This window comes from Bolinopsis microptera, chromosome 5, assembly GCF_026151205.1.
Source record: "Bolinopsis microptera isolate Bmic1 chromosome 5, MBARI_Bmic_1.0, whole genome shotgun sequence".
In the NCBI taxonomy this organism is placed as follows: domain Eukaryota; kingdom Metazoa; phylum Ctenophora; class Tentaculata; order Lobata; family Bolinopsidae; genus Bolinopsis; species Bolinopsis microptera.
In genome coordinates, this window is record NC_087076.1 from 22,503,937 (window position 1) to 22,519,654 (window position 15,718).

Sequence of the window (15,718 nt, forward strand, 5' to 3'; positions counted from 1 at the left end):
TAGCCGGATATTCGGCAGGTTCCTAATCCTTATCTATTAAAATTCTAACTAAATTCCGGACATACCATAACTTGTTCGATGAGCATGGTGAAAAGGACGAAATTACCGATTTCTCGGATAGTTTGGAAAACGTTTGTTGTCAGCTCCGAGTATCTGAATATGCTCTCTAACTTGGTGTGGTAGAACTCGAAAACACCTGTCAAATTGTTATTTTTGTTATTTTAATGCCTTTCAATGTGAGAATAGTTAATAATATAGTAATATATCCACCAGCGTGCGCTTTTTCGCATAGCGGGCTCTCACCAGCCCGCTGTCAAAGGACCCGATATCTCTACAGCCCGCTCATGATATAGCCCGCTAACAAGTGACATTTAATTTGACCAGTAGCAATATAGCCCGGAGTTCTCTAAAATATTTTCAGTTTCTGTATCGTCTCCATGTGAAATTCCTTAATACACTGACTATAATATATACATTTTATTTTTGTGTCCGGTAGGGCTGCTCATGCAGCTCGTGAGCAGATGACATGATACTTTGATTTATATCAAAGTTATTATAACACACTACATAATAATACACATCAGCACTATAATCCCCCTATATTATTGATATTCATCGTCACTGACATTACATTCATTATTCCCACGGCCCAGGAATGCAGTGCATCTCCAGCCCCTATATACGACACAGCCCTTTATGATTGGCTTACATTGAACACGTGACGTGTTACCATGGTTACAACAATTAGTGGCGACCTTTTCTAGAGTTGACTTTTATACAAGCTCCATTGTTTATTTATAAAATTATATATTAACTGTAATACGCCCGCTGGTGGATATAATCCACATCACCTCGACCCACGGGCGGAAAAATCGTATAGCACTCGGGCCCGATGGGCCCTCCGTGCTATACGAAAATATGTCCTCCTCGGGCTAGCGCCCTCGGGGACATATGAAATATTGCACGCGCGTGCGCGTGCAATATTTTGTTCCGCCCGCGAGTCTCCGGTGATATGTATATATATGCTTGAAAGCGGTTATATTGCACTTATATCCACCAGCGTGCGCTTTTTCGCATAGCGGGCTCTCACCAGCCCGCTGTCAAAGGACCCGATATCTCTACAGCCCGCTCATGATATAGCCCGCTAACAAGTGACATTTAATTTGACCAGTAGCAATATAGCCCGGAGTTCTCTAAAATATTTTCAGTTTCTGTATCGTCTCCATGTGAAATTCCTTAATACACTGACTATAATATATACATTTTATTTTTGTGTCCGGTAGGGCTGCTCATGCAGCTCGTGAGCAGATGACATGATACTTTGATTTATATCAAAGTTATTATAACACACTACATAATAATACACATCAGCACTATAATCCCCCTATATTATTGATATTCATCGTCACTGACATTACATTCATTATTCCCACGGCCCAGGAATGCAGTGCATCTCCAGCCCCTATATACGACACAGCCCTTTATGATTGGCTTACATTGAACACGTGACGTGTTACCATGGTTACAACAATTAGTGGCGACCTTTTCTAGAGTTGACTTTTATACAAGCTCCATTGTTTATTTATAAAATTATATATTAACTGTAATACGCCCGCTGGTGGATATAATCCACATCACCTCGACCCACGGGCGGAAAAATCGTATAGCACTCGGGCCCGATGGGCCCTCCGTGCTATACGAAAATATGTCCTCCTCGGGCTAGCGCCCTCGGGGACATATGAAATATTGCACGCGCGTGCGCGTGCAATATTTTGTTCCGCCCGCGAGTCTCCGGTGATATGTATATATAGCACTGATATAAAGCTATAAGTCTGGCTTACCAATAGGACCATATTCGAAACGAGGTCGGTTAAGCTCTGGTGGCATTCCCTCCTTCAGAGTCAGGACATAGTTCAACAGTGAGTACGTCAACTGGGAGGGACATTTTAAGTAGGTAATAAAGTTACACTGCTCTTATAAATTAGTACTATTCAGTGCAAACCTAAGAATTCCAAAAATCAATCAGAAACGAAAGAGCCTTAGGAATAAAGAACGGAATATATTTGATTGAAGAAGCATTTGTAAGCAAATACACATAGTAAAATAAGGTATTACCTTGTTTCGGACATTTTCAAGGAGACCCTCAATAATGAGCGAGACCCCCTGGTAGCCGAGTAGGTCTATAATAGCCGCGAAGTGGGGCTGTCCCACAAACATGCTGTATACCTCGTGGATGTGGTCGTACCCTTTTGAGACTTGCTGCAAAGTTAATATGTTGAGACTTGCTGCAAATCACAGTTATTACTTTTAAAATGTGGTTTCCAAAATAAAAGTTTTTAAAGTATATCATACTATCATTTGTTAGAGCTTTCGCTGACGTTGAGGTGGAAAAAACAAGCCAATATCGAGTTTTGTAGCCACAATCGCCCCGGAATAAAGCAGTAAAGGATCACAAGATAGTTAAGTGTCATCAAACAAATGATACGACGTATTCCAGGGTGATCTGCTGAAGACTCAACTAGTTTCGGCCTTTGAGGGCCATCCACAGGAGTGTCACCTCAAATTATTTGTTATATAGTAGTGTTGAAAGTATTAAAACTTTAAATACTTTTAATACTTTTAATACTTTTAATACTTTTAATACTTTTATATTTAAAAATTATAAAAAAAGAGGGACCTTGGGGGGGGAAATAGTTGGTTTGGGGGTATGGTGTGTATCATTTAAAAAGAACACAAATATAAAACAAACATTACTACTATTAGATAAAATTAAGGTTAGTATGAAAGTAAAAATGTTAAAATTTTAAGTAAAGGGCTTTTAAATAAGTATATAAAAAAGGTTAAATGGGATTTTTTTAAAGGGTTTTAATAAAAAGTAAAAATTTGTTAGGTTGAGGGGGTTTTGGTTTTTTTTTTTAATTTAAAGGAAATTAAAAAAATTAAATTATTAGTGTTAAGTAAAGGGGAAAAAGGTTTTTGATAAATAAGGGTATGATGTAAAGTATATAAAAAAAAATAATTGTGTAAAGGTACCCCTTAAGTAAAGTTGAATTTTGAAGGTAGAGAACCATATCTTCTTCAAAACCATAACAGGAACTGTTAGTAACTGTGTGATTCCCTGTGCACTGCCTCAGAGAATGCCATAGTCGTTCTTACAAACCTAGTAACAGGAACTGTTAGTAACTGTGAGATTCCCTGTGCACTGCCTCAGAGAATGCCATAGTCGTTCTTACAAACCTAGTAACAGGAACTGTTAGTAACCTAGTAACAGGAACTGTTAGTAACCTACTAACCTAGTAACAGGAACTGTTAGTAACCCTAGTAACATTCCCTGTGCACTGCCTCAGAGAAGCCATAGTCGTTCTTACAAACCTAGTAACAGGAACTGTTAGTAACCTAGTAACAGGAACTGTTAGTAACCTAGTACAGGGAACTGCTCAGAGAATGCCATAGTCGTTCTTACAAACTAGTAACAGGAACTGTTAGTAACCTAGTAACAGGAACTGTTAGTAACCTACAAACCTAGTAACAGGAACTGTTAGTAACTGTGGTGATTCCCTGTGCACTGCCTCAGAGAATGCCATAGTCGTTCTTACAAACCTAGTAACAGGGAACTGTTAGTACTGTGTGATTCCCTGTGCACTGCCTCAGAGAATGCCATAGTCGTTCTTACAAACCTATAACAGGAACTGTTAGTAACCTACTAACCTATTCCCTGGTGCACTGCCTCAGAGAATGCCATAGTCTTTCTTACAAACCTAGTACAGGAACTGTTAGTAACTGTGTGATTCCTGTGCACTGCCTCAGAGAATGCCATAGTCGTTCTTACAAACCTAGTAACAGGAACTGTTAGTACCTAGTAACAGGAACTGTTAGTATCCTACTAACCTAGTAACAGAAACTGTTAGTAACCTAGTAACATTCCCTGTGCACTGCCTCAGAGAATGCCATAGTCGTTCTTACAAACCTAGTAACAGGAACTGTTAGTAACCTAGTAACAGGAACTGTTAGTAACCTAGTACAGGAACTGCCTCAGAGAATGCCATAGTCGTTCTTACAAACCTAGTAACAGGAACTGTTAGTAACCTAGTAACAGGTAACTGTTAGTAACCTACAAACCTAGTAACAGGAACTGTTAGTAACTGTGTGATTCCCTGTGCACTGCCTCAGAGAATGCCATAGTCGTTCTTACAACCTAGTAACAGGAACTGTTAGTACTGTGTGATTCCCTGTGCACTGCCTCAGAGAATGCCATAGTCGTTCTTACAAACCTAGTAACAGCAACTGTTAGTAACTGTGTGATTCCCTGTGCACTGCCTCAGAGAATGCCATAGTCGTTCTTACGAACCTAGTAACAGGAACTGTTAGTAACCTAGTAACATTCCCTGTGCACTGCCTCAGAGAATGCCATAGTCGTTCTTACAAACCTAGTAACAGGAACTGTTAGTACTGTGTGATTCCCTGTGCACTGCCTCAGAGAATGCCATAGTCGTTCTTACAAACCTAGTACAGGAACTGTTAGTAACTGTGTGATTCCCTGTGCACTGCCTCAGAGAACGCCATAGTCGTTCTTACAAACTAGTAACAGGAACTGTTAGTAACTGTGTGATTCCCTGTGCACTGCCTCAGAGAATGCCATAGTCGTTCTTACAAACCTAGTAACAGGAACTGTTAGTAACTGTGTGATTCCCTGTGCACTGCCTCAGAGAATGCCATAGTCGTTCTACAAACCTAGTAACAGCAACTGTTAGTAACTGTGTGATTCCCTGTGCACTGCCTCAGAGAATGCCATAGTCGTTCTTACAAACCTAGTAACAGGAACTGTTAGTAACTGTGTGATTCCCTGTGCACTGCCTCAGAGAATGCCATAGTCGTTCTTACAAACCTAGTAACAGCAACTGTTAGTAACTGTGTGATTCCCTGTGCACTGCCTCAGAGAATGCCATAGTCGTTCTTACTAACCTAGTAACAGGAACTGTTAGGTAGTAACCTAGTAACAGGAACTGTTAGTAACCTAGTAACAGGAACTGTTAGTAACCTAGTAACCTAGTAACAGGAACTGTTAGTAACCCAGTAACAGGAACTGTTAATAACCTACTAACCTAGTAACAGGAACTGTTAGGTAGTAACCTAGTAACAGGAACTGTTAGTAACCTAGTAACAGCAACTGTTAGTAACTGTGTGATTCCCTGTGCACTGCCTCAGAGAATGCCATAGTCGTTCTTACAAACCTAGTAACAGGAACTGTTAGTAACTGTGTGATTCCCTGTGCACTGCCTCAGAGAATGCCATAGTCGTTCTTACAAACCTAGTAACAGCAACTGTTAGTAACTGTGTGATTCCCTGTGCACTGCCTCAGAGAATGCCATAGTCGTTCTTACTAACCTAGTAACAGGAACTGTTAGGTAGTAACCTAGTAACAGGAACTGTTAGTAACCTAGTAACAGGAACTGTTAGTAACCTAGTAACCTAGTAACAGGAACTGTTAGTAACCCAGTAACAGGAACTGTTAATAACCTACTAACCTAGTAACAGGAACTGTTAGGTAGTAACCTAGTAACAGGAACTGTTAGTAACCTAGTAACAGGAACTGTTAGTAACCTAGTAACAGGAACTGTTAGTAACCTAGTAACAGGAACTGTTAGTAACCTAGTAACATGAACTGTTAGTAACCTAGTAACAGGAACTATTAGTAACCCAGTAACATGAACTGTTAGTAACCTAGTAACAGGAACTGTTAGTAACCTAGTAACATGAACTGTTAGTAACCTACTAACCTAGTAACAGGAACTGTTAGGTAGTAACCTAGTAACAGGAACTGTTAGTAACCTAGTAACAGGGAACTGTTAGTAACCTAGTAACAGGAACTGTTAGTAACCTACTAACAGTAACTGTTAGTAACCTAGTAACAGGAACTGTTAGTAACGTAGTAACAGGAACTGTTAGTAACCTAGTAACATGAACTGTTAGTAACCTAGTAACAGGAACTATTAGTAACCTAGTAACAGGAACTATTAGTAACCTAGTAACAGTAACTGTTAGTAACCTAGTAACATGAACTGTTAGTAACCTAGTAACAGGAACTGTTAGTAACCCAGTAACAGGAACTGTTAGTAACCTACTAACCTAGTAACAGGAACTGTTAGGTAGTAACCTAGTAACAGGAACTGTTAGTAACCTAGTAACAGGAACTGTTAGTAACCTAGTAACAGGAACTGTTAGTAACCTAGTAACAGGAACTGTTAGTAACCTAGTAACAGGAACTGTTAGTAACCTAGTACAGGAACTGTTAGTAACCTAGTAACAGGAACTATTAGTAACCTAGTAACATGAACTGTTAGTAACCTAGTAACAGGAACTATAAGTAACCCAGTAACATGAACTGTTAGTAACCTAGTAACAGGAACTGTTAGTAACCTAGTAACATGAACTGTTAGTAACCTACTAACCTAGTAACAGGAACTGTTAGGTAGTAACCTAGTAACAGGAACTGTTAGTAACCTAGTAACAGGAACTGTTAGTAACCTAGTAACAGGAACTGTTAGTAACCTAGTAACAGTAACTGTTAGTAACCTAGTAACAGGAACTGTTAGTAACGTAGTAACAGGAACTGTTAGTAACCTAGTAACAGGAACTGTTAGTAACCTAGTAACAGGAACTATTAGTAACCTAGTAACAGTAACTGTTAGTAACCTAGTAACAGGAACTGTTAGTAACGTAGTAACAGCAACTGTTAGTAACCTAGTAACAGGAACTGTTAGTAACCTAGTAACATGAACTGTTAGTAACCTAGTAACAGGAACTGTTAGTAACCTAGTAACCTAGTAACAGGAACTGTTAGTAACCCAGTAACAGGAACTGTTAGTAACCTACTAACCTAGTAACAGGAACTGTTAGGTAGTAACCTAGTAACAGGAACTGTTAGTAACCTAGTAACAGGAACTGTTAGTAACCTAGTAACAGGAACTGTTAGTAACCTAGTAACAGGAACTGTTAGTAACCTAGTAACAGGAACTGTTAGTAACCTAGTACAGGAACTGTTAGTAACCTAGTAACAGGAACTATTAGTAACCTAGTAACATGAACTGTTAGTAACCTAGTAACAGGAACTATTAGTAACCCAGTAACATGAACTGTTAGTAACCTAGTAACAGGAACTGTTAGTAACCTAGTAACATGAACTGTTAGTAACGTAGTAACAGGAACTGTTAGTAACCTAGTAACAGGAACTGTTAGTAACGTAGTAACAGGAACTATTAGTAACCTAGTAACAGGAACTGTTAGTAACCTAGTAACAGGAACTGTTAGTAACCCAGTAACAGGAACTGTTAGTAACCTAGTAACAGGAACTGTTAGTAACCTAGTAACAGGAACTATTAGTAACCTAGCAACATGAACTGTTAGTAACCTAGTAACAGGAACTGTTAGTAACCTACAAACCTAGTAACAGGAACTGTTAGTAACTGTGTGATTCCCTGTGCACTGCCTCAGAGAATGCCATAGTCGTTCTTACAAACCTAGTAACAGGAACTGTTAGTACTGTGTGATTCCCTGTGCACTGCCTCAGAGAATGCCATAGTCGTTCTTACAAACCTAGTAACAGGAACTGTTAGTAACCTACTAACCTATTCCCTGTGCACTGCCTCAGAGAATGCCATAGTCGTTCTTACAAACCTAGTAACAGGAACTGTTAGTAACTGTGTGATTCCCTGTGCACTGCCTCAGAGAATGCCATAGTCGTTCTTACAAACCTAGTAACAGGAACTGTTAGTAACCTAGTAACAGGAACTGTTAGTAACCTACTAACCTAGTAACAGGAACTGTTAGTAACCTAGTAACATTCCCTGTGCACTGCCTCAGAGAATGCCATAGTCGTTCTTACAAACCTAGTAACAGGAACTGTTAGTAACCTAGTAACAGGAACTGTTAGTAACCTAGTACAGGAACTGCCTCAGAGAATGCCATAGTCGTTCTTACAAACCTAGTAACAGGAACTGTTAGTAACCTAGTAACAGGAACTGTTAGTAACCTACAAACCTAGTAACAGGAACTGTTAGTAACTGTGTGATTCCCTGTGCACTGCCTCAGAGAATGCCATAGTCGTTCTTACAAACCTAGTAACAGGAACTGTTAGTACTGTGTGATTCCCTGTGCACTGCCTCAGAGAATGCCATAGTCGTTCTTACAAACCTAGTAACAGCAACTGTTAGTAACTGTGTGATTCCCTGTGCACTGCCTCAGAGAATGCCATAGTCGTTCTTACGAACCAGAGGCACATATTAGGTGCGGTAAAAAAATCGAAATTATGCGGTAACGCACCCTACTATAAAGGTTAAATGTGCGGTAAGGTGCGGTAAATTTTTACCAATTATGCGGCAAATGTGCGGCGATTTTTCCGAAATTTGTGCGGGAATTGTGCGGTTTCCTTTTGCATTTTCTCAAGGACTTTGGAAATTCTAAACGTATAACCGCCGCTCTTATCAAAAATAAGTCTGTTTATGTGTTACTGAGGGTGTAGTTCTTTACTAAGACCATTATTGAACCTAATATTGAGATTCAGTTATCTGAGAACAGTGACTTGATCTGGTAGAGATCAGGAGACAGTTATTTGAAGACGCCTCTTGATAGAGTTGATCAGATCCCATGCAGGTATCTTCTGTTTCTTGCGTGGTGAGCTTGATGATGGGTCACTGTCTGTAGCTGTTCGTTTCTTTAGGAAACGGTCCATGACGTTGTGATGTGATATAGAGTAATCAGATGATGTGGTGAAGTTACGAATGATAACTGATACACTATAATCGAAGTACGGTAACGACGAGGGTTCCATAACGGCCTGAGTCACGGTCCCGAAAGGGCCTGGGTCACGGTCCCGAAAGGGCCTGGGTCACGGTCCCGAAAAGGCCTGGGTCACGTGGTTACCGGGTCACGTGGCCTAGGCATGAGTTCCAAAAGGGCCTGGGTCAGGGTCCCGAAAGGGCCTGGGTCAGGGTCCCGAAATGGCCTGGGTCAGGGTCCCGAAAGGGCCTGGGTCACGTGGTAACTGGGTCACGTGGCCTAGGTATGAGTTCCAAAAGGGCCTGGGTCAGGGTCCCGAAAGGGCCTGGGTCAGAGTCCCGAAAGGGCCTGGGTCAGGGTCCCGAAAGGGCCTGGGTCACGTGGCCTAGGTATGAGTTCCAAAAGGGCCTGGGTCAGGGTCCCGAAAGGGCCTGGGTCAGGGTCCCGAAAGGGCCTGGGTCACGGTCCCGAAAGGGCCTGGGTCAGGGTCCCGAAAGGGCCTGAGTCACGGTCCTAAAAGAGCCCGACTTTTAAAATATTTTGGTTTTTACACTCGAAAATCTTAACGCGAAAATTTCAAAATTATGCGAAATTACGCGGAAAATTCTAGATTATGCGGAAATATGCAGAAAATTACAAAATGTGCGGAATTGTGCGGAAAACAATAAATTATGCGGAAATGTGCGGAAAACGGTAAATTGTGCGATCCCGCACCCATCGCACCTAATATGTGCCTCTGTTACGAACCTAGTAACAGGAACTGTTAGTAACCTAGTAACATTCCCTGTGCACTGCCTCAGAGAATGCCATAGTCGTTCTTACAAACCTAGTAACAGGAACTGTTAGTACTGTGTGATTCCCTGTGCACTGCCTCAGAGAATGCCATAGTCGTTCTTACAAACCTAGTAACATGAACTGTTAGTAACTGTGTGATTCCCTGTGCACTGCCTCAGAGAACGCCATAGTCGTTCTTACAAACCTAGTAACAGGAACTGTTAGTAACTGTGTGATTCCCTGTGCACTGCCTCAGAGAACGCCATAGTCGTTCTTACAAACCTAGTAACAGGAACTGTTAGTAACTGTGTGATTCCCTGTGCACTGCCTCAGAGAATGCCATAGTCGTTCTTACAAACCTAGTAACAGGAACTGTTAGTAACTGTGTGATTCCCTGTGCACTGCCTCAGAGAATGCCATAGTCGTTCTTACAAACCTAGTAACAGCAACTGTTAGTAACTGTGTGATTCCCTGTGCACTGCCTCAGAGAATGCCATAGTCGTTCTTACAAACCTAGTAACAGGAACTGTTAGTAACTGTGTGATTCCCTGTGCACTGCCTCAGAGAATGCCATAGTCGTTCTTACAAACCTAGTAACAGCAACTGTTAGTAACTGTGTGATTCCCTGTGCACTGCCTCAGAGAATGCCATAGTCGTTCTTACTAACCTAGTAACAGGAACTGTTAGGTAGTAACCTAGTAACAGGAACTGTTAGTAACCTAGTAACAGGAACTGTTAGTAACCTAGTAACCTAGTAACAGGAACTGTTAGTAACCCAGTAACAGGAACTGTTAATAACCTACTAACCTAGTAACAGGAACTGTTAGGTAGTAACCTAGTAACAGGAACTGTTAGTAACCTAGTAACAGCAACTGTTAGTAACTGTGTGATTCCCTGTGCACTGCCTCAGAGAATGCCATAGTCGTTCTTACAAACCTAGTAACAGGAACTGTTAGTAACTGTGTGATTCCCTGTGCACTGCCTCAGAGAATGCCATAGTCGTTCTTACAAACCTAGTAACAGCAACTGTTAGTAACTGTGTGATTCCCTGTGCACTGCCTCAGAGAATGCCATAGTCGTTCTTACTAACCTAGTAACAGGAACTGTTAGGTAGTAACCTAGTAACAGGAACTGTTAGTAACCTAGTAACAGGAACTGTTAGTAACCTAGTAACCTAGTAACAGGAACTGTTAGTAACCCAGTAACAGGAACTGTTAATAACCTACTAACCTAGTAACAGGAACTGTTAGGTAGTAACCTAGTAACAGGAACTGTTAGTAACCTAGTAACAGGAACTGTTAGTAACCTAGTAACAGGAACTGTTAGTAACCTAGTAACAGGAACTGTTAGTAACCTAGTAACATGAACTGTTAGTAACCTAGTAACAGGAACTATTAGTAACCCAGTAACATGAACTGTTAGTAACCTAGTAACAGGAACTGTTAGTAACCTAGTAACATGAACTGTTAGTAACCTACTAACCTAGTAACAGGAACTGTTAGGTAGTAACCTAGTAACAGGAACTGTTAGTAACCTAGTAACAGGAACTGTTAGTAACCTAGTAACAGGAACTGTTAGTAACCTACTAACAGTAACTGTTAGTAACCTAGTAACAGGAACTGTTAGTAACGTAGTAACAGGAACTGTTAGTAACCTAGTAACATGAACTGTTAGTAACCTAGTAACAGGAACTATTAGTAACCTAGTAACAGGAACTATTAGTAACCTAGTAACAGTAACTGTTAGTAACCTAGTAACATGAACTGTTAGTAACCTAGTAACAGGAACTGTTAGTAACCCAGTAACAGGAACTGTTAGTAACCTACTAACCTAGTAACAGGAACTGTTAGGTAGTAACCTAGTAACAGGAACTGTTAGTAACCTAGTAACAGGAACTGTTAGTAACCTAGTAACAGGAACTGTTAGTAACCTAGTAACAGGAACTGTTAGTAACCTAGTAACAGGAACTGTTAGTAACCTAGTACAGGAACTGTTAGTAACCTAGTAACAGGAACTATTAGTAACCTAGTAACATGAACTGTTAGTAACCTAGTAACAGGAACTATAAGTAACCCAGTAACATGAACTGTTAGTAACCTAGTAACAGGAACTGTTAGTAACCTAGTAACATGAACTGTTAGTAACCTACTAACCTAGTAACAGGAACTGTTAGGTAGTAACCTAGTAACAGGAACTGTTAGTAACCTAGTAACAGGAACTGTTAGTAACCTAGTAACAGGAACTGTTAGTAACCTAGTAACAGTAACTGTTAGTAACCTAGTAACAGGAACTGTTAGTAACGTAGTAACAGGAACTGTTAGTAACCTAGTAACAGGAACTGTTAGTAACCTAGTAACAGGAACTATTAGTAACCTAGTAACAGTAACTGTTAGTAACCTAGTAACAGGAACTGTTAGTAACGTAGTAACAGCAACTGTTACTAACCTAGTAACAGGAACTGTTAGTAACCTAGTAACATGAACTGTTAGTAACCTAGTAACAGGAACTGTTAGTAACCTAGTAACCTAGTAACAGGAACTGTTAGTAACCCAGTAACAGGAACTGTTAGTAACCTACTAACCTAGTAACAGGAACTGTTAGGTAGTAACCTAGTAACAGGAAACTTCAAGAAGATACAACAGAAACATCTTCTCGAGTAATAAACGATGACAGTATCAAAAAGTTCGAGAACGACATTTCTGCGGTAGACTGGAACTTGGTTAATAACTATGATTCTGTAGATGAAAAATTTGAGGCTTTCGATAAAAAATATAGTGAACTATACGACCGAAATTTCCCAATTAAGGCAAAAAAGAGTAAACCAGGCCGCCGTAAAAACACAAAGCCGTGGATCCAAGAATGGTTACGGTGCGCATGTGATCGCAAAAATAAATTTTATGAAGATTTTGTCACAAACCCGACCACTGAAAATGATATTAGGTACAAGAAAATGAAGAAATTTGTGAATAAACACGTGGATAAGGCCAAAAACAAATATTACAACGCGTACTTTACAAAATATTCTAGCGACAGCAGAAAACAATGGCAAATGGTTAATAACTTGTTAAACAGAAAGAAAAAAGGCAAAATTAAGATAAACAAAATTAACTATAATGGGAGCGAGATAACAGATTCTCAGCAAATTGCGAATAGCTTCAATGACTATTTCTGCAATATAGCTGAGACTCTTAAGAGAGAAAATGGTCTCGTATGCTCCGAGGGCCGGACTATCGTAACAGAAACTCAAGATAGCAGATGCCAGCGGAGCATGAATCTAGAAGATTCGTCCGCATCAGAAATAATTGAAATAGTTAAGGGTTTGAAGATTAAGTCGACTTCTGATATGAGTATACTTCCCCTGAAAAAAGTGAGCAATATACTTGCACCAGTGCTTAGCTGCCTAGTCTCTGCGTCTCTACATCAGGGGAAGTTTCCACATAAATTGAAAATCGCGAAAGTAATTCCACTTCACAAAGGTGGGTCACGTGCTGAAGTTTCAAACTATCGACCTATCTCACTACTCTCATGTTTCTCAAAAATCTTTGAAAAAATTATGCAAGCGCGACTATTAGATCACTTAAAGACAGAGAAAATCCTATTTGACTCTCAATACGGATTTCGGGCTGGGCATAGCTGCGAACATGCTTTACTAGAAGCCCAAAACCATATTCACAGGGCACTAGAAAAAAAGCAGGTCACAGCACTGCTTCTATTGGACTACAGCAAGGCCTTTGACATGGTTGACAGCAGTATTCTTCTGAGAAAACTTGAGCACTATGGAGTTCGGGGGTTGGCTCTATCTTGGTTTGACTCATATCTAACCGATAGAGAGCAATACGTGAGCGTCAACAACTGCAAGTCCTCTCACCTCAAACTTAACTACGGAGTTCCACAGGGCTCCATTCTCGGACCAATTCTGTTCATAATTTACATCAACGACCTTCCTCAGATTAGTAATTTAGCTAAACATATTTATTTCGCTGACGACGCAAACCTAATAATAAGTACAGATACTTTTGAACAACTTAATGCAATGGTGAATGAGATTCTGACTTTGATAATTGATTGGGCTACTAATAACGGGCTTAAATTAAATGCTAGCAAAACTAAATATATGATCTTTACAAATAAGAAAACTGAGGATATAGAAATCTACATGGGAGGTGAACGACTAAAGCAAAGTTATCACGAAAAGTTTCTTGGCGTGATCATTGATACCAAGCTAAATTGGGCCCACCACATTAGACATTTAGCCACTAAAGTATCTAGAAATGCGGGCATTCTCTACAAACTCAAAGGCTCAGTACCTAACAAAGCACTCAAGTTGATATACAACAGCTTTGTTCAGTCTCACTTGTACTACTGCTGCACAGTTTGGGGAACAAGATCGCTAAACTCCGTTAAAAGAGTCTTCTCGGCCCAGAAAAAGGGCATTCGCGCTGCAGATAACCAATACCACCGCTATTTTTATGACAAAGATCTGAATAGCACACCTTCACACACAAAGGAAATTTTTAATAAACTAGAAGTATTAGCTTTACCAAACGTGATAGCTAAATGTATATTATGCTTAATGCACAAAGTTTATTCTAACACTGCACCACCAAATATTATAAGAATGTTCACTGTTTCAAACTTAAACGCACCTAGAAGAGAACCTGAGTTCTTTGCAGTACCATTTAACCGTTTATGTAATTCAGACAAGAGCATTTCTTACATTGGGCCTAAGTTATATAACAAAACAGTCAACATTATTAACAAGGACATAAAATACGTCACCACTTGCCTACAAGACAAATTCCTAAATTCATTCAAGTCTACAGTCAGCAAGCATGTGCTTACTGCACAAGCACTTAACCCGGATGACAAGGACTGGAACAACTCAAATTTCGTACTTTTAGAAATTTAAATAATTTGGTACAACATACGTTGATCATAATAACGAGCAACAAAACTTTAACCTCATAACGAAATATGACTATCTTCGAGCATTTTTTACAATGCTATCGCTACAGCGCAATTTCACTGTCATTTACAACTTTTAAAAGATAAAAATATCACCGCGCATTCTTCAGACCCTGTGTCGCTGTTCTAAATTTATGTCAAGAGATAAGAGTTATTTCAAACTCTTAATAGTACTATTTAAATTTGCTAATTGCGTAATCACATTTTATACATTATTAATATTTTATACATTGTGTGCATATATTTATATTTGATTGTAATTAAAGATTTTAAGGCGTTAGTGCCGAGTAATGCCTTCGGGTAGTGCTCCTCAAAAAAAAAAAAGAAAAAAAAAAAAAAAAACTGTTAGTAACCTAGTAACAGGAACTGTTAGTAACCTAGTAACAGGAACTGTTAGTAACCTAGTAACAGGAACTGTTAGTAACCTAGTAACAGGAACTGTTAGTAACCTAGTACAGGAACTGTTAGTAACCTAGTAACAGGAACTATTAGTAACCTAGTAACATGAACTGTTAGTAACCTAGTAACAGGAACTATTAGTAACCCAGTAACATGAACTGTTAGTAACCTAGTAACAGGAACTGTTAGTAACCTAGTAACATGAACTGTTAGTAACGTAGTAACAGGAACTGTTAGTAACCTAGTAACAGGAACTGTTAGTAACGTAGTAACAGGAACTATTAGTAACCTAGTAACAGGAACTGTTAGTAACCTAGTAACAGGAACTGTTAGTAACCCAGTAACAGGAACTGTTAGTAACCTAGTAACAGGAACTGTTAGTAACCTAGTAACAGGAACTATTAGTAACCTAGCAACATGAACTGTTAGTAACCTAGTAACAGGAACTGTTAGTAACCTAGTAACAGGAACTGTTAGTGACCTAGTAACAGGAACTGTTAGTAACCTAGTAACAGGAACTGTTAGTAACCTAGTACAGGAACTGTTAGTAACCTAGTAACAGGAACTGTTAGTAACCTAGTAACAGGAACTGTTAGTAAACTAGTAACAGGGACTGTTAGTAACCTAGTAACAGGAACTGTTAGTAACCTACTAACCTAGTAACAGGAACTGTTAGGTAGTAACCTAGTAACAGGAACTGTTAGTAACCTAGTAACAGGAACTGTTAGTAACCTAGTAACAGTAACTGTTAGTAACCTAGTAACAGGAACTGTTAGTAACGTAGTAACAGGAACTATTAGTAACC

General features: G+C 39.6%; 3 protein-coding genes across 4 annotated transcripts in view; all 3 read right to left on the reverse strand.

Moving 5' to 3' along the window:
* Window positions 1-2,275, reverse strand: part of LOC134815807 (cytoplasmic FMR1-interacting protein 2-like) — a 45,574-nt gene extending 43,299 nt beyond the window's left edge. Inside the window, exons 1-3 of one of the 2 annotated variants that reach the window (XM_063824397.1) lie at window positions 2,116-2,275; window positions 1,842-1,932; window positions 66-196 (exon numbers count right to left, since the gene is read on the reverse strand). In XM_063824397.1, coding sequence (XP_063680467.1) covers window positions 66-196; window positions 1,842-1,932; window positions 2,116-2,217 — 324 coding nt within the window. In that variant the 5' untranslated portion in view covers window positions 2,218-2,275. The remainder of the gene's footprint in view (window positions 1-65; window positions 197-1,841; window positions 1,933-2,115) is intronic. The other variant, XM_063824396.1, reaches the window with a different exon arrangement.
* LOC134814714 (uncharacterized) overlaps window positions 1-2,583 on the reverse strand; it is a 75,960-nt gene extending 73,377 nt beyond the window's left edge. The window contains exon 1 of the mRNA XM_063822897.1: window positions 2,558-2,583. The gene's annotated coding sequence lies outside the window, so the exon portion shown is untranslated. The remainder of the gene's footprint in view (window positions 1-2,557) is intronic.
* A 7,918-nt stretch (window positions 2,584-10,501) lies between these two features.
* The window catches only part of LOC134815553 (cytoplasmic FMR1-interacting protein 2-like), a 123,754-nt gene continuing 118,537 nt past the window's right edge, over window positions 10,502-15,718 (reverse strand). The window contains exon 23 of the mRNA XM_063824094.1: window positions 10,502-10,562. Within this exon, the coding sequence (XP_063680164.1) occupies window positions 10,502-10,562 (61 nt within the window). The remainder of the gene's footprint in view (window positions 10,563-15,718) is intronic.